Below are 22,754 nucleotides of genomic sequence, written 5' to 3' on the forward strand. Positions count from 1 at the left end.
AATTTAAATACCAACCCCTCTCCCCTGTGATTAAATTGTCTTAAATAAAATAAAAAATTCTGAGAAATATTATGTGAAGCATTGAATCTAAACATTATTTTTCAAAATCCACAATATTTATATGAAAGAGGTCTTATTTGTGACCAAATTCTGTACGCTGTATTAAAAACTATTACATTCAATAGGAAATGAAATTAAAATCCAAACAGAGACATGAGAAGACATTAATTAAGCATCTGATAAAAAAGAATGAAAATATGATAATCTGTTCATACACGTGTTACACTGTACATGTACGTTCTAAAACATTGTAAATTCAAAATATGATGACCTATCTCTGATTACGTAAGCTCTCGATTAGAGATTTTTTTTCATAAGTAAGAAATACTGTAGAAGTACTTTTTTCCGCGTGGTATTAATTTACGCTATGTACGCGGTCAAAAATTTTCCGCGGAAATTAGTCCAAGCGTACTTAATATTAATGTAAGACTTATATTGACAGTATAAGAAATCCGCGTAATTTTCTACCCGTGGATTACACAGAAATTGAGATTCTGCGGAATTATGAACCCGTGGAAAAAAGTACGTCTACAGTAATTTGAAAATATTCTTAGTTCTTTCTTTTTTATCAAAAATTTACTCAGATATATAAATTCTGTTGGAAATCGTAATTCTCTAATAAGCAAAGCGTAAAAAAGTGTATGAATATACACAACAAACGGTGTCTTTCGTTATGAGTTTGTGTGTCTACAGGATTCAAAAATCCCTTCGGCTTCTAATTTTTTTAACGCAATAATATTTTTAACTTTTAATTTTGCATAACTTTTGACACTGATAATATATATTTTCAGACTCGTATTTTCCTCCTCATTCCATGCTATTAGGAGAAACTTCAAAACATGGAAAACATTTCAGGCATTTCTAAATGTATATAAAGAACGATATTTTTTGAAAGCTCTATCGTTCAGATATTCATTTTACCGTATACATGTCCTTGAATTCTATGCATATCTTAATGTTAATTTCAGTTTATTGTGTGTTGTACTTCGCGGTATCTATGAGGTACTATATTTTTTTGGTACTAAAGTACTTGAGATATAACAGCAACTACTTCTAAATAACAGCTTTAAAAATTCTACCGTAGATATTTCATGTATTATGCCGCCGTGATTGCACACTGATATTACGTGTTAAATCCATGGCATGTTTAAACTTGATCTTACATTCACATATTTTATTACTAATGGAAAATCAATAGAACCTGAAAGATCAGTTCTGGGAATATTCACAGGAAGGTAAGGCAAACACTTACTCACCTCAGTTAATTTGTGTGTCTTTAATCCTCATATTAATTCTAAAAAAACAACAACATTATTTCCAAATACCCCTTTACTTTAGAAACTCGAAATTCTTTGAGAACAAAATCCGATAAAAAAATTTTGCCAGCTTTCTAAAATTACTTAAGGAGTTTAATTGAAATCTGTGCAAATTCAAACTTTTCCACCGCATTCGACCTATACATTAGCCTTGTATGTACTGTCTTGGAATGCCATTGGTTTTTAGAAAGTAGTAGTACATCAAACGGAGTAGACATATAATTTGGTCAAATGATCTATTGGCTCATAGGAATACCATTTCATCTTAAAATTCACTTTTAAATTAACGAGAAAAGAATTGTACTTGTATTAAACGACGATCACCTGTCTGACACGACAACTGTTCATGATTTTTGCAATTTTAACCTTTATTTAACGACTTACAATTTTCGATTCCTTTCGATTTCGGTCATTTTTTTTTTTTTGGGGGGGGGGGGGGGGGTTCAGACATCCATTGACATTTTACTCATAATCATCCACCTTTCCAATGATCGATTGCCATTTTGAATCTAGATGTACGAGGTTGATTCCTATGAATATCATTAAGTGATATATTAATCTAATAGAATTTCAGCTGTACGATTGTATCAAGCTGATACTACAAGTCATGTAACGTTAGCTGAATATTTTACATAATTAATTTAATATTAATTATCTATATAATGTATTTTCAATTATATTTTAAGCTAAAAAAAACTGTAACTAATTGCATTTTATATCAAATTAATATTTGCATTTGTGAATTATTTTATACTTTGAAGTCAGCTGATGGATGTCGAACATTAATAAAAGTTTAAAATTTGCTTGAATTTTAGTTTGCCGCCTTCAGCTACGATTGGCCTAAAAGTTTTAGGTCAGATTTTAGGTTAGATTATTACGAGAATTATCACATTTTAACTTACAGCTGGCTGCATACATTTATCTGTTCTGTTTGGTTAACTGTAGCTCGAATTGAGAAGGGGATTATGATGGCATTTATATAACAGCTTAGATATACTAGTATATATATAATTATGTTTTAATTATCTAAAAGTATTCATTATTTGGTGAAGGATTCTTCAATCTAAGGCTGTTTTGGTAGTTATTGATAAAACTTCAGGGGCTCATTTTAACACTGAACTACAACGAATGACAGAAAAAAATCAATAAAAACATGTGTCTCATTTTAAGCATATTGCTTTCATCTTATAATGCAATTTTACTATGTACTTTAAAGGTTATAAAATGCTAAAATGTTCAAATTATGAAAATTGTATAAAAATGCTTAACTTATAATTATAACATGGCATCACTTTGCAAGCAAAAACAATAATAAGGTACAGCGTAATATTCTGATATCGATCCTTCTTTTTTTTCATAAAAGTAATATAACTGCTGATCTTGTTTTCATCAGATTGAATACACATCATCAATTTTCATGTAAAAATTTTAAAATTAGAGATTTCAACAAACGAAATGTTTAACTTAATTTAAACAATAAATGAATGTAACTTAGCATCATGTAAACGTCAAAACAGTTAGATAAGGATGAAATACTAAAAAAATTAAATAAACGATACATAATTATAAAATGTAATATTTATTTGCATTTAAAATATAAAAATATTTATTTTTTTATTAACTGTATATTTTATTTTAAGCCCAGCCAATTAATTGTTATATAACTTTTTTGTAATATGTATTGTTGATTTTAGTTTTAGTCATTTGTTATTTGAATAAATAACAGTTTCACTCATTTGTGTTTTTAATGATTTATACATGATGTTAAGCAAAAACAAGCTTCGAATAGCCAGAGTTGTCTTGTTTCATGATCAGGAAAATTTGTGGATAGATATAAATTTATTTAGATGCATTTTGATCTCGTAAGCATATACTTTCTTATCTTCAAAACGTGTTCATCCGGCATCATAAACAGCTGTGCCGTTTTTATTGTCTCCGTCAATGATTTATAAATAATTTTTTTCCTTGTTGCTGAAAAATAAATCCGTTTGTTTAAATTTTATTTCAGTTAACAGGTTAAAACTTTGATACTTGGATTTAATATAAAACTTTACTTGAGAACTTCTTTGAGATTTTACAAATTAGGGTAGGGTGGTGTAATTTCGACTACCTAGTTAATTTCGACCATTTTTGAAAGATACCATGAAATTTTTTGTTTGTAGCCTATTTTCGTGTACGTTTTATGTATTTTTAATTCGTGTTACTTATGTTCAATTCTAATATGTGTGTGAATACACAAGTAAATGTTCCTTTTGATTTAAAAATATACAAGTGTAAAAATTGAAGAACATGAAACATGACAACCTGAAATTCAGAGTAATAATACTTTGATTTATAATACATATAGTAAAAAATAATTTGATTTACGATAGTAAAAACGTTGATAGTATAGTGAACTATAGTTAACTTTAATTTTTTGTTGTAAGGATTATTGTATTTTAAGATCAATGTTCAGCCTCTTCATCACAGGTTTTTGTCCATTTACTCCAAGTATTATTATAAATAGAAGATTACAAAGTTTGAAAATAAATTAAGTTGAAATAAAGATTATGATCTGATAACCATGTTTTTGTTAAAAAGAAACATTTCTTAAAGCATATAGGAATCTTGTTTGTGTTAGCTCTTTGAAGAATGGATTGGAAAAAAAGTTTTAGGTATTTTGCACATAAATTTATTTTTACCCCCTTTTCAAACGAATTGTACTTGTATATTATTGTATCTCTTACATGTAAATATTTATAAAAAAGAATATCTTATGTCAGTTTTGGAGACTAAACTGATATCTGAAGTTCAATATATATAGACATGTGAGGATTGATTTAAAACTAACATCGCATTTAAATTGATAACATTACATATAATTATTGTAAAAGGTTTTATAAAATCATAAAATCTTTTATAATATTTCAAATAAATGTAATGTTATCAACAGAATGTTATATACTTGTTAGCCTATAGGTCTATTTTGATATTTACTTTATATTTTATGCACAGTTGAAAGATAATCAACAAAATGTTACTTATTGATTCACTATCTATTCTAATTTTTATTTTCAAATTTATGGTACAGTTATACAAAATATCAAGTTTTCTTCAGATTCTATTATGAAAACAAAGTTTAATTAGGTTTGGCCTAGTTTCATACAACAAGAATGTTATTCCTCCCTTATCATTTTTAATTCATCTTTCAATTTTTTTTAATTATTAATTTTTCTTCTTTTTAATCTACACTGTATTTTTTTTTTATAAAGCGCCTTATTTTATTTTTATTAATTTTTTTTTTCTCCGCGTTTTTCTTTAAAAAGATCTTACGTCTCTTACGTTAGATTCAAACTTAAGTGACTTTAAAAGCTGATTCTGTATTGACTTTATTTTTTATTTTTTTTTTCCTCGTTTGAAATATGGAAAAGTAAATCACACTAAATGAGGTATTCTATCCCTAATATTAATATATTCAATGAAATTAAATACACAACAGTTGTGAAGGTGTTGAATACTTAGTAGGTTTCGACATAATTCCATTTTATTACTAATTAGCATGCAAGGGTAAGATGTGTCATAATTCATGACCTTGTATTTTGATATGATTTATCCCCCCCCCCCCCCGTTTTTAATTTATGAAAAAAATCTATTGTAAAAAAAATTGTCTGGTAAAGAAATCGTTTTTAATTATCATTCTATTTCCAATGTTTCAATTCATCTTTCCACCAAAGTATCTGATGATGTTTTTTTTATTTGTACTTTTATCATTTTTTTTTCTAAATTTCCCCATAGACTGCAATGTTATCTTTGTTAATTAACTACTGCTTAATTAATTAATTTTTTTTAAATGTTCTGGTGGTAAAAGTAATCCTTTTGTACTATAAAATGCCTTAATTTAATATCAGATTATCATGTACTTGATGCACATTTAAGGAAAAGAATTAGGTCCTTTTAGGGTTGGAAATCTCAAAACTCAAGTTTCATAAAATACCAAATGTGAATGAGAGTCACAAGATAGATAGATAGTTAAAAGTAAAATATGAGTGGAAACCGTGTTTCGAACATTACTTTCTGCTGAATCTGATTCTAAACTAGATCGTCATATATAAACAGTAAAATGAATATGCGAGTGTTAAAAGTTAGTATTAGAAAAGCTTAAAACCAGATGCATCAGCAAAATTAAGTTAACATGTACATAGTACGTTCTTGGAAGATCAGACAATGAGTTTTGAAGAAATGACCAGTGAGAACATCGATACATTTTCGTTGCACGGTCATATGACGAAATCTAACGTTTGTTTATCTTGACATTTTAAAAAGTTTTGCATGATACGCATATCTAAGAAATAAATTCGGATATAAATAGTGCACTTCGCGTTCACCATAGATTTCCGACAAAGGCACGCAAGGTGTAACTCGGCTTGAAAGGCGGTTACGCTTCAAATTCATCAAGCTAAGGATTCTATTTCGAAGGGAATATTTTGTGAAAGGCTACTTATGATCAGTATTAGTGAATATGTCTGGGAATATATTTATTTGTGAAAATTTAAAATCAAAACTGAAAGACACAAGAAACATGTCCGAAGATTAATGATAAAAAGTAGGATAAATTTCGGTCGCCGGAAAGGGTATATCATGGCTGGATCCGATGGATGGAGACCTTTGTCAGAGCCGGTTTATTTGCAATCAAGTATTAAATTTGATCGAAAACATTCAATCTACGATTTCAGTAACTGCAAAGGCATAAAAATTTATGAGGTAAAGACGGAGGCACTGGCGACAGCTTATTTTGATATACGATAACGATGAAGTGTTTGTCAGCTGTTCGTGGCGTGATTGCAATGCTTTCAATATTTTCCAACAAATTTACATATTTATCACGAGTAGAAATTAATGGAAAAAGTTATAGCTCATCATTAAGAGTTAACTATAGGTCTACCAAAAACATAAGAATAGAAGTTAGAAACTGAAGCTGGCAAAAGTGACATAAAACTTGTAAACAAAGGCTAGTTACTATCAGTATCGGGATATTTGCTATGTACACAGGTTAAATCGCTCGCTAAAAATGTATGAAATACTTGTTTATATCGTAAATAAAACAATTATTATTTTACTTGCTTATTTTGTTCACTTTTATACCCGGAAAGCAAGTAGATCAAGTTATTTTATACATTTATGTACCGGAAGATATTATTGCACCACATGATTAGGTCACATATTGACCTATGACCTGTGAGTAACTTCATACAAATATGTTTACATAATAGAAAGATACCACAAATGTATATATATATATATATATTTATTACACACTTAGTAATAAATACGGGTTTTTTTGCATGTGCGATATGGCTGACGTCACAATAGCCGTATCAGCCCTGCAGGGCTGATATGGATTTGCGGGGCTGATATAGGTTATTAGCCCTGCAGGGCTGATACGGCTATTGTGACGTCAAAATCACACCCTCAGTAAATTAAACCACAAAAACAGTACTTGTGATCATACACAATTTTTGGTAGGTTCATATTCTCTTAATTTTAACTTTTTAAAAATAAGGTTATTTTAATTTACAAATACATGTAATAGATTAGTTTCAAATTAAGGATCGAGTGCATTGAAATAGAAGTAGAAACAAACCCAAATCGTATGAGCGATAGACCATATACATGTATGTAAGAAGTCCATGCATAATTATTTACTTATTTTATTCTCAACTTAATGTTTGCTGTATTTTATTAATAAGTATGTAATAAACATATTAATACATACCCTTTTCCATATCACATCCTGTATCAGCCCTCGACCAATATCAGCCCTCGGGCCTTCGGCCCTCTGGCTGATATTGGTGTATCGGGCTGATACAGGATGTGATATGGAAAAGGGTATGTATATGTATTATTCTCTATATATCTGAATGTTATGTTAATGCTTTGGTCAAAGTAGAAAAAGATATAATTAAGTCAACACGCATTTAAACTTTTGTTGTAATCATTACTTTTTTAATGTGTCATAGCAGTTGCGAAATACTAACTGTAAATCATATTTTACAAGGATTGCACATACATCGCCCTCTTGCAGTTAAGGAAAAACTGTTCAATTCTATGTTCAAATGGACAATAAAATGCATTTATATGTTTGAATCAAGCTTAAGGCATCATAATTCATTCGTGTGCATTTCACTTTGAACATATGTTGTTTCCAGATAAGTAGGCATATAACATGGACTTGATCTGTCAACTGTTATTCAGAGTTTAAAAAACAAACATAACCATGATATAATGCAATGATTTATATTCAACTGATTATATTTACTTTAGCCCCCATTTTCACAAATGTTACTTTGTTGTAATAACTGTACTTTATAAATGTATGGATTTCGTGCACAGTAGGCCATACTACTACTGCAAGATGATTGTTCGTGTGTTTGTTATATATAGCTTAATAACATTGTCCAGCTTCACAGAAGGAAAAACTAAAAGTAGGTAATTATTAAGTTTTTGAAACATTTAAACTCTTTCATTCGGAAATTCTATAGATACAGGGTTGTATGGTTGCAGGATATTGAAATACAGTTTTCAAACACGTTTTTTCTCATATTTTTCATGAAAAAAATGCATGAATATAGGCCCAGAGCTCGAGACTTCAATTAGTTTTTCTATCAAGGTCAATACAAGCTAAACTGTATATGTCTGAGCAGTGCAATTCATTTATCTTATTACATTGATAAAATCATTATTATGTTCACGAAAATTTAAAAATTATTTTGACCTCCTTTAGAAGAAGAGATCGATCCGTAGATATACAAAAATGATCAAATTTTAAAACTAAAATGTATGATTTTTTCTTTGCCAAATGGTAGTTGACAGCTTAAGATACCGTATCTAAAAAATAAGTTAAATCTGGTAGTTAATTTGTGGTGAATCATTTGACCCCCAGCCTCCTTAAGATATTTAAATTGCTGTCCTTGGTTAGTATTACACGTATCGGGCATAGAAATTAGGCTCTCGTAATTAAGGAAGTTAAATATTTCAAAATCATGATTTAAACTAAGTAATAATTGATGTAAAATTTGTGAATTTTATTTTCATTTACACAATTAATTTGATTTATGGCTTAAATTTAATTTATGATTTTTTAAAAAGAATTTATAATTTGCATTCCTCAGCTAATGCTTGGGTATGTCTTATATCGCAAATACATGTACTACATTTAATAGATAAACATTATTAAACTGAATAAAAATAATTAAAATTTGAAAGCACTTTCTTAATGTCTAAAAATAATTCACATTATGTCATACGGTGTAAAGAACAATTCAATTTAGTTTACGTGAAAGTAATGGCCAGTCTTAGTACATAAAAGTGCACTTAAAAGATCGCACAGTAACAAGAAAAAGATTTCTGATTTCAAATGTACCATTATTATAATAGATAATAAACTCTTAAAATTGAAAAGTTAGATATACTTAATTTTTTTAATAAAGAAGCTGACGAGTTATATATCCGTAATAATTCAGTAAAGAAAAATCCCTTTCAATCTGATTCGAAACAATCAACGCAAACACCGGTGTACATACCTTAATTGTTGTTTTATATTGATATCCCAGATTGTGTCCATGGAACTTTTAGTCCTCATCCGAACGACTGCACAATGTATCAGGCTTGCGTGCATGGATATCAAATGAACATGACTTGTCCTTTCGGAACTGCATGGCAACAAAACAACTCCACATGTGCAGATGCTGCGGAAGTCGGGTGTAAATTTGAAGATGACAAATCTGGTAGAACATGATTTTCATATTTAATATATTTAAGTTTCTTTATGTATACACGTATTAGGTAAATGTTTGATAACTTAAAATGTACATCGTTTAGTCAAAGACTTTTTTTAATATGTCGTGGTATAAGAATCACTTTTTGTTTATTCAAAAACGTGAAAGAATTGTAAAGTCTAAGTATAACTTGATTAAAGACAACAGCTTACTACAATCCATTTGTAAGTAAATGAATACATGCCTTTGTCTTTAATTAAAATTCTGTTAAAATAGATTCAAAAGCGTTTTCTTGTCCGAGTACCTTTGGAGAGTTTCCTGACCCAAAGAACTGTACCAAGTACTACGTATGTTCTTACGGAACGGCAACATCGATGGAATGTCAGAAAAATACAGGATGGGATCCGAAGCTTAAATTGTGCAATCATTTATCAAAACTGTCAAACTGTTCTTAACGAGGACACTTTCTTTTATCAAATAAAGAAAAAAAGATGCTTCAAATGTTTACGTACTTTGTTTCAAGTTTACATTTAGTATTTCATCATTTTAATGTTCCTTTTGAAATATTTCTTGAAAGCATAAAAATCATATACATACAGGTATATATCTCATTTTTGTCCCATTTTTATAAGCTTTTTACTTTTCCTCAACCCCCTCTCAAAATTGAATATGGTTTGTTTGACTAACAGAAAATTTAATCAATGGATTTAGCTCTTTGATTCTTAAGAAGACCAAAACATTATGATGATTCTACAGGGAAAGGTAAATTCAGCAAGGGTAAATTGTTTTTGCTTGATTGTTCCTTTTACTTATATCTTGACGCCATATCTTGCCAGTGGAGCCTGCAAAGTTATACATTAACTATACTTGGTACTCGAGGCTACTGAGCAGTAAGGGATCATTTTCTTGCAAACACGTACTGCAGCGCGGTACTTAACTCTATACGGACTAATCCTAACTAAGGAAGGTTCCGCAGCGCGATCTGAACCTGCCATTCCGCTACTTGATGCAAACACTATAACTATTGCAACATGGGTAAAATAAAATAAGCTCATGATTATATTTTAATCAGTGATAGAAAAATTTTGCTCTTTGGTTAAATAATTTTATTCTTATTTGTGATTGTATAATTGCCGTTAAAGTACATCTGTATGGACTAAACATTCTTGCTATTAATTATAACGTAGGTGAGAAACTTCCTTAAAAAAAGAAACGTGAGCTACTTTGGATTTTGGCTCACCTGACCTGCAAGCTCAAGTGAAATAACATCACCTGTTCTCCGTCGTCAGTTTGTTCGTCCTTCCTTCTGACTATTAACTTTCATATTTTAAACCTCTTCTCAAGAACCACTGGGCCAATTTAAAGCAAACTTAATAAAATGTTTAATATAATGTATTCTTGGGTAAATGAGAGTTCAAATTGTTAAAATGAAAGGCCAAGACCCTTACCAAGAGAAGAAAATCAAAAAGAAAAAATAAGTTGAGGTAATTAAAAATCTTCTCAAGAACCACTGGGACAGAAAAGCTGAAACTGATGTGGAAACACCCTGAAGTAGTTTAGATTCTAAATTGTTCAAATTCTGATCCCCAGGGATAGGGCGGCGTCATAATAGGGAATCAAAGTTTTATACAGAATATATAGAACAAAACTTTTAAAATATTCTTCTAAAGAATCTCTGGGCCAAAAAAAGCTTAAACTTATGGAAACACCCTGGTATAATGTAAATTGTTCAAATAATGTCTCCGGGGTAAGGGCGGGGCCACAATAGGGAATACAAAAATTGCTTTGAAATATATAGTGTAAACGTTATAATCTTCTAAAGAAGCACTTGGCAGGAAAAAGCTGTCTTATATGGAAGCATTCTTGGGTAGTGTATAATTTTAATTGTCTGCATTATGACACTAGCCGGGGTACGGTGAGATCATATTATGTATTTAAAGGGGAAAATCTGGTAAAGAACAGCATGGCAAAAGCTATGCAGGTGAGCAATGTGGCCCTTGATCCTTTTGGTTTATTCATCTTTAAGAATTATTATTTGATACACACCAGTCTACCTTTTGTTCCATGGAAAAAATGTATATTGCTTACCTAGTTTATTCCATTTAATATATACTTTATATATATGATCATTTTTAAATTTTGAAATAGTTTCAAATGAATGAAGACCACTTGTAATAGTAAAACTATTCAAAATAGTAAAATGCTGGTGTTTCTCTTTATTTTGTACAGAGCTTTGGAAAAGCATATAATTTATATCATCTGTAAAAAGCAATGTCCAACACGTAGAATTGCTTAGCACGTTTTTGGTCTTCGATTTCCCTGCTTTCTTACAAGTTTTTGATATGAAATGTATGAAGATGACGTACATTTTTCAAACTCAAAAGTCCATTAAACAATACAGAGTTGTTTGGACCTCCAAAACATCATAGTTGAGATCAGGTGCCATAGAGGAGTGATCAGCCCCTATCGACCGGTCTCATTCGCCGTGTGCTTTTGTCATTATCGGGAAATAACGGAAAATTCTGTCAACAATTAAGTGTGTAAATGATGTGCTAAAAATTAGCATGAAAAACGCCAAGAAGCATATGACTTCATGATAAATTGTATTTGTTGACAAGACTGTTGACATTCTTACTCAGCAATTTCTGACAATAATTTACCTCGTTTTATAACTTGCAATTGTTCATATTTACAGCTTGCGTTTGCATACCATATTAAATGATACAGGCGCGTAGCATCGTTTTTAAAAGTGGGGGTGAGGGCAGCCAGAGAAATTTCTTTTTTACTTACCTGAAGAAGTTGACATGCCAAAAAAAAAGTTGCCCAAAGTCGAAAGTCCTATTTCGTGGGGGTGGAGGGGGGAGGTAAACTTTTCTCAGTGTCAACTACTTTCAGTACCAATTCTAATACTAAAGTTTCGGTACATCACTAAAAGTGGGGGGGGGGGCAAAAGGCTTTCAATTAACATTTTCTATAGTATAAGTAAGGTTGGGAAAAAAGTGGGGGGCAGGCCAACCCTTGCCCCCCCCCCCCCCTCTTTGCTACGCCCCTGTGAGAGATATAAGAGGTATATTGCTGCATAAGGAAGAGAAGTTGACGATTGGAAAGTTACCATCAACTTGATTGCTTGATTTTCATTAACGTTTTTTCAAGCAAAATATCCATATACGAAACTGATTGGTCAGACTATTGTATCTCTTATCTCAAGCTCACCAGGATGAAACGTATGGGAATACATGTATAATGCTGCAAAAGTAAGAAGAGTTGACGACAGAAAAATTAAAGTCATCACGTTTATCATAAGGCTTGGTTGTGTGATTACCATTCAAGTGTTAAACAGATGTGTCAGACTATGTGGTATTTTTTTTATCTCAAGCTCACCACGATACATCATAACGACAGAAGAATGGAAATTACCATTGGTATTTGACAATACGTCGTCGATGTCTCTAAAGATTGAATTGAAGGCCACATCGAGTCATTTCTTCTTTTCTCGTATAAGATTTTGAACAAGTTCTTCTTCATACATTATATGAATACAAAGATAGGTCTGCAAATATCGGGGCGCAATTGGTCACACTGGGTATTCTAATATATTGTTGGAGACCTGGCCCCAGGGATCATTAAATATCTTAAGCTTAAGTCAAAATCTTTGTGTTGTATTTAAATGTTAAGGGATCATGAAATATCTTAAGCTTAAGTCAAAATCTTTGTATTGCATCTAAATGTTGTAGAAGTCATATATCCCTAAATGAAAGTATTTATCCACATTATTTTCACAAAGTGCTGTTATCTGCACATTTAGAGATTAATTCAATAATTATTTAACATTTAAGTTTAAGTCTGTTTCATGATCATGGGGCCTGATCTAAAAAAAACCACACATATATATGTTATCAAGCAGAAACTCAAGAAACTCTTTAATCTTAACTTCAGAGTACATAAGGGTACAATTAGTGTGTTTTTAACGAAATAGTTTTGCAGATGACCAATGACAAGTTGAGTTTCATGTGTTACATTTTTATAAAAACAAAAACAAAAAATGCTGTTAATGATATCAAACAGTCTGGACTTTAATTCATCGTGGGGAATGGGTGTTTATAAAGTTGAAAAGTCTTAAAAGTAAGTTTTTAAGCTGTTGATTTTGGTATAATCTTGTGATTTCCAAACGTTCATTGGAATTTTATAGTGTTGACATCTGATTTTGACTACTTCTCATATATATTGTTGCATAGTTCTCCTGAACTTTCTCATTCGCTATTGTTAAAATTTTAATGAGGAGTAAAGGGAGAGGTTTGTTAGAACATTTACTGTAATCCACTATATATATATATGTAATTTTTGTTTGTAAGGATTTTTATCAGTTTTGAAATCAAATATAGATACCTACAGAATTCAAATTCATGATGTTTGTTGGGAATATTAAAGATATTTAAAAGTGGCTTATGATTTTGTAGAATTTCCTCCTTAGGAAGGGAGCTATGGGATTACTACTAGTAGAATTAAATCCCAGGTAGTGGGTTTTACAAAGACAATTTTGTTACCTGCTTTTTCAGCAGGGTTCAGCACATATGAGAATTGATGTTGAAGTCAAAATCGTAAGTAACACCAAGCAGTTTGACTTTTTCCTCACAGGCAAGAGTTGTTTTTATTTCGCAGAGCTATAGCTTGAAATTTTTTCTGGGTTTTTCAACAAACATTTTATAAACCTAAAACAGTCGATGAGAATATCACTTTCCTTTTCAAATGTAGTAAAATAAAATTTTCAGTATAAATAAAAGAGGTCAAAAAGCACTGAAAATAAAGTAGGAAAAATGCTATCTGAAAGATCACTGATAAGGCAACAGACAAGGGACCTTTTACTGACTTTTCAATGGGCATTCAGTTACACATGTCCTATTTCGTCGACTGAATGGTGTAATTTTATCTTGTGCGGATTTCGTCAATTTCCTTGATCTTGCATAATTGACAAGCACATGGCAGGTGTGACCTGTCGAAAGAGGATACGTAATCCTTGATGGCACCTGTTCTCAATGTTGACCACAATTTTGATGTTTTACTCTACATGTATCTCAGTTAAAATTGTTCAGTGTATTTTTGAGATTAATTACTGTTCATTAGCTTCACATTTATCCAGAGATATCATTAATTAGGGATATGATTCTATAGAATTTTGTCGCACGGGATAAAATTGCACAATTCAGTCGACGAAATAGTACATGAGTAGTACTTTCAAAATGTAATGTCAAGTCGATTGGTAATTTTTTCTTATGTAATTCATTGTGACGTAGGTAACAAGTGGTTTTAATTTATGCAGAAACCACGATTTTTTATCCAATCAAATGACGCACTACTAGCAATTTATTTGATAAAATATAGAATTGATATACCAACAAGAAAAAATGCGAACCAATTTTTTTTTATCTTTTTCATTAATTTAATTTGATTTTGCTAGTAACGTGTCATTTGATTGAATAAACAACTAGTTTACATCGTAATATCTGTGCTAAATGTACAGTGGAGTCGCCAATTCCGGGTCGTCTCCAATTCCGGGTCACTCGCGTGTATTTTATGCCTAGTGTTAAAATTTAAGCGCAAAAAACTTAATGAATACGCTGGTCATGAAGATCTGGGCTTTCTGTTTGTAATTAATTACAAAATTTTGAATATAAACTTTAAGAGAGCATCCGACAATCGAAATTCTGAAACGCACGCATGAAAGACTTGGATGTTTCTGCTGCGGTGACGGGCTACTTTCGTTTTTGTTCATTGCAGAAAGGCTGATATAAAAGTTCTAGATAAATAATGATAGCTCGAAAGTATGGCAAATATATTTAGTTTTAACCCAGAAATCAACCATAATGATCGCTGTTCAAATAAAAGTATTATTATTATTATTAAATCAAACTGTAGTAGTTTCTCCAATTGCGGGTCACGCAATCTCGCGGCATGAACATGCCAAAATTCGATGTACAAAACCAATCGACAACCATGTATTTACCTTGATTATCAAAAGTTTTCTAACTGGAAAACATTTTTTTCTAAAAATTAAAATCGAGTTAACCCTTCAAATACATTTTTTAATAAAATAATTTAATTGTATTGTTTTTAATCCTAATACATTTTTATACCCGCACTTTCTAAAGAAAGTTCGGGTATATTGTTGTTACTCATGTCCGTCCGTCCGTCCGTCCGTCCGTCTGTCACACTTTTCTTCCCTGAACTCCTCCTACATTTTACACAGTAGCTTAATCATCTTTTAAGAGATGGTTGGTGGTGTTATGTAGATGTGCAGTAAGGTTTCGGAATTTTGATTTTGCCCCGGGGGGTCAAATGGGGGTCGAAAAATGATGTTTTTTATGCAAAAAGTCCCGTCTTCCCTGAACTCCTTCTACATTTTACTCAGCAGCCAAATCATCTTTTGAGGGATGATTGGTGGTGTCATGTAGATATGCAGTAAGGTTTCGAAATTTTGATTTTGCCCTGGGGGGTCAAATGGGGGTCGAAAAATGACGTTTTTTATGCAAACAGCCCCATCTTCCCTGAACTCCTCTTACATTTTACTTAGCAGCCTAATCATCTTTTGTGGGATGATTAGTGGTGTCATGTAGATGTGCAGTAAGGTTTCGGAATTTTGATTTTGTCCGGGGGGGTCAAATGGGGGTCGAAAAATGACGTTTTTTGTGCAAAAAGTCCCGTCTTCCCTGAACTCCTTCTACATTTTACTCAGCAGCCTAATCACCTTTTGGGGGATGATTGGTGGTGTCATGTAGATGTGCAGTAAGGTTTCGGAATTTTGATTTTGCCCCGGGGGGTCAAATGGGGGTCGAAAAATGACGTTTTTTGTGCAAAAAGTCTCGTCTTCCCTGAACTCCTTCTACATTTTACTCAGCAGCCAAATCACCTTTTGGGGGATGGTTGGTGGTGTCATGTAGATGTGCAGTACGGTTTCGGAATTTTAATTTTGCCCCGGGGGTCAAATGGGGGTCGAAAAATGATGTTTTTTTATGTAAAAAGCCCCATCTTCCCTGAACTCCTCTTACATTTTACTTAGCAGCCTAATCATCTTTTGTGGGATGATTAGTTGTGTCATGTAGATGTGCAGTAAGGTTTCGGAATTTTGATTTTGCCCCAGGGGGTCAAATGGGGGTCGAAAAATGACGTTTTTTGTGCAAAAAGTCCTGTCTTCCCTGAACTCCTTCTACATTTTACTCAGCAGCCAAATCACCTTTTGGGGGATGGTTGGTGGTGTCAGGTAGATGTGCAGTAAGGTTTCGGAATTTTGATTTTGCCCCGGGGGGTCAAATGGGGGTCGAAAAATAACGTTTTTCATACAAAGTGCCCTGTTTTCCCTGAACTCCTCTTACATTTTACTCAGCAGCCTAATCATCTTTTGTGGGATGATTAGTTGTGTCATGTAGATATGCAGTAAGATTTTGGAATTTAGATTTTGCCCCGGGGGGTCAAATGTGGGTCGGAAAATGATGTTTTTTGTGCAAAAAGCCCTGTCTTCCTTGAAGTCTTCCTTATTGTTACTCAGAAGCCTAATCATCTTTTAGGAGAGTTAAATATTTTGAAAATTATGTAAAACATCAACGTCAAGGGGTAACAAGATGTGTTTGTGAAATACTATGCGCCTGGCGTCAACAAAGTTCAAAAAGCTATTTTTAGCATATAGGTCACAGTCAAGGTCACAAGGTCATTGACCTTGGTGTTGTTTGTAAGAACTTAATTAGTGGGGTATGCATACTAAATATGAAGTCCCTATCTTTTATGGTTCAAAAGTTATGGCAAAAAGTAGAAAAAGCTATTTTTAGTATAAAGGTCACAGTTAAGGTCACATGGTCATTGACCTTGGTGTTGTTTGAAAGAACTTTATTAGTGGAGTATGCATACTAAACATGAAGTCCCTATCTCTTATGGTTCAAAAGTTATGGCAAAAAGTGGAAAAAGCTATTTTTAGCATATAGGTCACAGTCAAGGTCACAAGGTCATTGACCTTCATGTCATTTGAAGGAACTTTATCAGTGCAGTATGCATACCAAATATGAAGTCTCTATCTCCTATGGTTCAAAGGTTATGGCAAAAAGTGGAAAAAGCTATTTTTAGTATAAAGGTCATAGTCAAGGTCACATGGTCATTGACCTTGGTGTTGTTTGAAAGAACCTTTTTAGTGGAGTATGCATACCAAATATGAAGTCCCTATCTCCTATGGTTCAAAAGTTATAACAAACAGTTGAAAAACCTATTTTTAGCATATAGGTCACAGTCAAGGGCACGAGGTCATTGACCCTGATGTCATTTGAAAGAACTTTATTAGAGGAGTATGCATACTAATTATGAAGTCTCTATTTCTTATGGTTCAAAAGTTATGACAAACAGTTGAAAAACCTATTTTTAGCATATAAGTCACAGTCAAGGTCACAAGGTCATTGACCTTGATGTCATTTGAAAGAACTTTATTAGAGGAGTATGCATACCAAATATGAAGTCTCTATTTCTTACGGTTCAAAAGTTTTGGCCAAGGTTAAACTTGACAACAGACAAACTGACAAACAGATAAACAGACAAACAGACAGGACAAAAACAATATGCGCCCCGAAAAAATTCGGGCGCATAAAAAAACATCGCATGCTGGGAAACACCTTGAATTCTTATGAGTAATTTATGTACATGTCAAATGTGAGAGTCATATCTCATCTCAATCAAAAGTTATAAGCAAATGCAACATTTTTGAAAAGTAGGTTAGGCTTGATCGCTTCAAGGTCAAGGTCACAGTGTAAAAGTCATGATTTATTTGAAAAGGTCTTATCACAGGTAATAATAAACATGCATTATGATATGAATGCCCTAACTTTTCTCTTTCAAAATGAAGAATTTATAACAATTTAATTTTTTTGCAAGTTGGTCAAACTTCTAGGTCACATGTAAACCCACCCCCCAAAAAAACCATGCCATTCTCACAGGTAAATATACTAATACATAAGTTTAATATGAATGTCTCTTCTCATTCAGTAGATATGACCGTGATAACCAAGGTTAAATTTTTTGAGACAGATGGACTGAGTCTGACGTACAAATGTACATATTTCTATATGAATTGGGTAAAATTGGCCCAGTGGTTCTAGAGAAGTTAAAAATGTAAAAAGTTTTCAGACAAACAGATGGACAACACGTCACGACAGACATTATATGCTAAGGAAACCAAAAAAGCTCAAATGAGTGTTTTGAAAGGGTTACAATATGGTTGGAGTATTTGAAAAGCTGTTTTTTTCCTGCAGAGATATGCATGACCAACATATTTATGTTTTATATTTTCTTTAGTAATTTGTTTGTTTGTTGTGAATACATCTTCCCTCATATGGAGACACCACCAAATAATAATGAAGATAAGATGTGTTTGTGAAACACTGATGTCCCAGTATGGAAGCCTATGGCGAAGGTTGAAGTTTCTCAAATATATGTCAAACTCAAAGGTCAAGGTCAAAGGGTTCAAATTGTTAGTATCAGAAGAAAGTCTTGTCACAAGGAATGCACATGTTAAATAAAGAAATCTCTAGTAATTCCTGTTCAAAAGTTAATTGCCAAGGTTAATTTTTTTTTTAAGTGGTTCAAACTCTAGGGTCAAGGTCAAACATATTTATACCTGTTGACAGTTCAAAATGAATACAATATGTCATGATAAGTATGAAAGCCCTAGCACCTACTGATCAAAATTTAGGCAGAGTTTAAAGTTTGGTATTTTTCTTGTAAAAATGTGTATCCCATGTCAAGCGATCAGAGGTAAAAATTAATGGTACCCAAATAAAAGGTCATTAAATTGTCACAAGAAATAAACCTATAAAATGTGGAAGCTATATGTATAGCCCATCCCACTTAAAACTTATGGGCAAGCTAGCTAGGATTTAATTTTTGCAGACTTATAGACAGACATACTATAAACACAAGAAACAAAATATGTATAATAATTAGTCAAATGGAAAAAAATATACTATTTAACTGGAATCACAAAATAGATTGTTATTTCAGGGACAGGAAGTGGGTAGGAAGATTGGAATCCCCCCTCCCCCCCATCTGGCATTTGCTTTGTTATTTAAACAAGACTATATACTGTAGCAAGTAAAAAATGACTCTTGACATCCTCTCCCTATAAACTTCGAAAACATTGACCTCACTATCATTGTTTTTTTTATTTGTTTATTTGTTTTCAATTTTTTTCTCCTGCTTGTCACGAAATTCTGGGCTGGAATTTTTTGACTGAGATGTGAACCCCCCTCCCTACTCCCGAAAAAAAATTCTGGATCCGCACCAGTATTGGCAGTAACTGAATGTCACATCGACAATGTGAGATAACTTCACAATATGAAATTCGTCTAGTGTGGCATGCGATGATCTTTGACCCTTTTTAAACTTTAACCTAATCGTTTGGGTGTATTTTACTTCCCACTATACTAAAATTCTACTTACCGACTCCCTGTGTCTCGTAAACTTCATGAAATATAAATCCAATTATAACACAAAATGAATTAATCCAATGCACACCAGACTGCAGCCATGTGCCATTTTGGCGAACTTTCGTCGATTCCGTCACCTTATCAGATGAAGTGGGAATCGGCCGAGGTGTGCCAAATGGTGTTTAATCTATAAATATCATAATGGGTGACGCAACGTGATGTAATGTAGAAATTTACATGTTCACATGTATAGTACAAGAACAAATTTTAAATTAATTCATTACAAACGATATTAAATTTTAACAAACCTTTTCCGTCTAGCCTATTCCAAAAAGTATGTGCTGTGTGATTGTGGTGTCGAGGGGGGGGGGGGGGGTAGTAAATTTAAAAAGGTCCAATTATGAGCAAAACATATATCAAAATCTAATTTCAGACGCGGATCCACAATTTTTTTCCGGGGGGGGGGGGGGGAGGGGTCCACCTCAGTCAAAAAAAATCCTATCCCAGAAATTGACAATCCAAAAAAAAAAACCTAAAGTAAATCTCACCCAAACGTCAAAAACCTATATCGTGGAGGTGGGGTGGGGGTAGTGGTGACTTCTATTGCCGCAAATGTTTAACTTTTCATACCTATTTTACACATATTCGTGTTTACCAGGGGGGGGGGGGGGGGGATCTGCATTTTCCAAGGGGGGTCCATTGTAACTTTTTCCTTGTTTTAGTATATACATTTTTTAACCTTGTAAATTCCAGGGGGGGGTCCTGACCCCCCCCCCCCCCCCCCGGACAGATCCGTGCATGAATTTACATCATTAATAAAATTCAGACTGGTATATAATGAATTAAGCATGTATAAAATAAATATAAGAGGTTCTGAGTTATAGGTCACATAGTCTGAGAATTTCATAATCAATTTGATTAATACATGCAAATTATAGAATTATTTTGACTATTTCCTTGGAAAGCCGCCCAATATGTAGGAGCGTGTATTTAGAGGCAAACACCTTAGTGCGGGTATTACTGTCTCATGACAGCATCTAGTTTAATTCAGCATCAGTATGGCATGTCAAACGTTGCAATATTTGATAATCTTGTGATGTATATTCAAAATCTTGTGATGTATCATCAGTTTTGTTGTAATTGTTTTTAAAAAAACATTAAACATATTTCTGTGGTTGTTTTACTTTTTCCAAGCTGCATGAATTGTTTTATTTTTCAACATCATAAAAATCGTGTTCCGAAACGTTCCATGAATATTACACGACCGTAAAGTCACATGACCCGGAAATGGAGAAAATGATTCGTAACTGGGGAAGCTAGGCCGTGCTGAAATACCCCTGTAAATATTGTTCCCGTGCAGCTATTTTAAAAACGAAAAAATGTTTGGATGACTCAGTATTTGTTCTTTCAATACATATATTGCATGAAATATAAATTGAAAAGATTTGCAAAATATCAAAGAAACACCCTGACGTGACCCGGAATTGGCGACTTCACTGTACCTTCGTTTCCCGTTCAGAATGAAAAATAAGATGAAGTAATTCGAAACAGTTTGTTGTCATATATTTCTATTTTAAGGTACACTGATACTCTGATAAGAGAGACAACTCTTAATGACACAAATGTCTATTATTCCCTTATAAATTTGTCAAGTTGAAGTGCCTCTTTTGTCAAATTTTGCCCCGCAAGTCATGCTATAAATGTTTCTATTTTATTCAGCATATACATTTCCTTTGGAAAATCATAAAATTTAAAGAAAAATTTCATATGAGTGAGCAGAGGGTTTGTGAACCTTCATGTGACTATTCAAGATGAGACAAGGCTGTGCTTGTCCCCTTAATTTATTTAGATTAAAAAAATATATTTTAGGAATAACTTAAAATCGATTCATGCGTTAGGCGTTATTACATTACAAAAGGCCATATTAAGTGCTCCGTAGCGCCAAAAGAAGTGCACCAACCTACGAAAGCGTAAATGGCTCTACACTTGTGTTATAACTTTGTATATCGTCTAATATCTTATCGTCTTATCAATATATACAGTGTTACAACTCCTCATGTATACACATAATTGGAGTTGTATTAAGATGTTTTACATAATTAAAGGTAACTTTTTGGGGGTTCTATAGATTTTATTGCTTAAAGTTTTATCGACTGAAATATCATATTGATTTTTCAGATATTGATCGAAACAAGATATTTTATCATCAATATAGTATTGTCAATATGAAAAAATAAATATATAGTTATATCGATATTAATATATGAATATATGTGACAAAGAAGTCAGAATAATGTGTTTTTGAATTAACTTTGCGGGGGCGGGAATTCTAACGAATCTTCACTTCACTCGGGCTTCAGTGAATGCTTCTGTACCATATATTTGCCAGTATGTACGATTATAGCTAGGCTGAATCAAATTCCATAATATGTTGAAATAGTGAGATGGAGATACATCAACAGTTAGATTCATAGGGGGATATTGTACCGATCACTACTTTTAAAGAGGGGGAGGTAAGAGTATCTTTGTGCCCCTCATCCATCTTTATTTAAAACTGAGTACAGCAGAGATTCACCAATATATCCCAAATATAAATTTAAATTTGGCTTATACTACACTTCATTGTTTCAACTTTTTGACTAAACTTATATATATTGGCTGAAATCACAAATTATTTTATATCATTTAAGCAATAAAAAATTAAGATCTGATGTGTTGATAGTTATTCTTTATCTGATATATTCTATCATGGTTATTTTTTTTATATTTGATATGTTCTATGGTTCACTGCTTCTATTTTCGGAACTCAGTAGCGGGGGGGGGGGGGGGGAGGGGGGGGGGGGGGGGAGAGGTTTCAAGACTGGCGGTTCGCGTTCATGAGTCAGATCCTATGTACATGTATACCAAAAAGTGGAACAACATAAAATATTTACAAACTACATAGCCAGTGTAACTTTTGAAATACTGTTCCTTTCTATTTTTTCTTCACAAGCGATTTATAATCCCCTACTGAACTCAAGAGATGTAAGCAGTGAACCATGATAGAATATATCAGATTCCCTCTTCAAAAGTGGTGAGGGGTACAATAACCCCCTATGACAATGCCTATTAACTGTTGATGTCTCTCCATCTCCCTTTTAAAAAATATTTTTGAATTTGTTTCAGCTTAC

At 32.5% G+C, this 22,754-nt stretch overlaps 1 protein-coding gene across 1 annotated transcript; it reads left to right on the forward strand.

Moving 5' to 3' along the window:
* Window positions 1-7,672: 7,672 nt before the first annotated feature.
* LOC134239474 (protein obstructor-E-like) lies at window positions 7,673-9,634 on the forward strand. The gene is made up of 3 exons (XM_062721658.1): window positions 7,673-7,837; window positions 8,966-9,139; window positions 9,407-9,634. The coding sequence occupies exons 1-3, from the start codon at window positions 7,729-7,731 to the stop codon at window positions 9,583-9,585; spliced, it is 462 nt and encodes a 153-aa protein (XP_062577642.1). The 5' UTR covers window positions 7,673-7,728; the 3' UTR covers window positions 9,586-9,634.
* Window positions 9,635-22,754: the final 13,120 nt, after the last annotated feature.

The sequence above is a fragment of the Saccostrea cucullata genome, unplaced genomic scaffold (genome assembly GCF_032062105.1).
Source record: "Saccostrea cucullata isolate Sc308-1 unplaced genomic scaffold, CSIRO_AGI_Scuc_v1 ctg991, whole genome shotgun sequence".
Taxonomy (NCBI): Eukaryota; Metazoa; Mollusca; class Bivalvia; order Ostreida; family Ostreidae; genus Saccostrea; species Saccostrea cuccullata.

Bases quoted from the DNA above. Each gene is read 5' to 3' on its own strand.
- LOC134239474 (XM_062721658.1), top strand. From the start codon at position 7,729: ATGGATTTCGTGCACAGTAGGCCATACTACTACTGCAAGATGATTGTT. The intron at 7,838-8,965 runs GTAGGTAATTAT...TTGATATCCCAG, and splicing joins CACAGAAGGAAAAACTAAAA to ATTGTGTCCATGGAACTTTT. The intron at 9,140-9,406 runs GTAGAACATGAT...CTGTTAAAATAG, and splicing joins ATTTGAAGATGACAAATCTG to ATTCAAAAGCGTTTTCTTGT.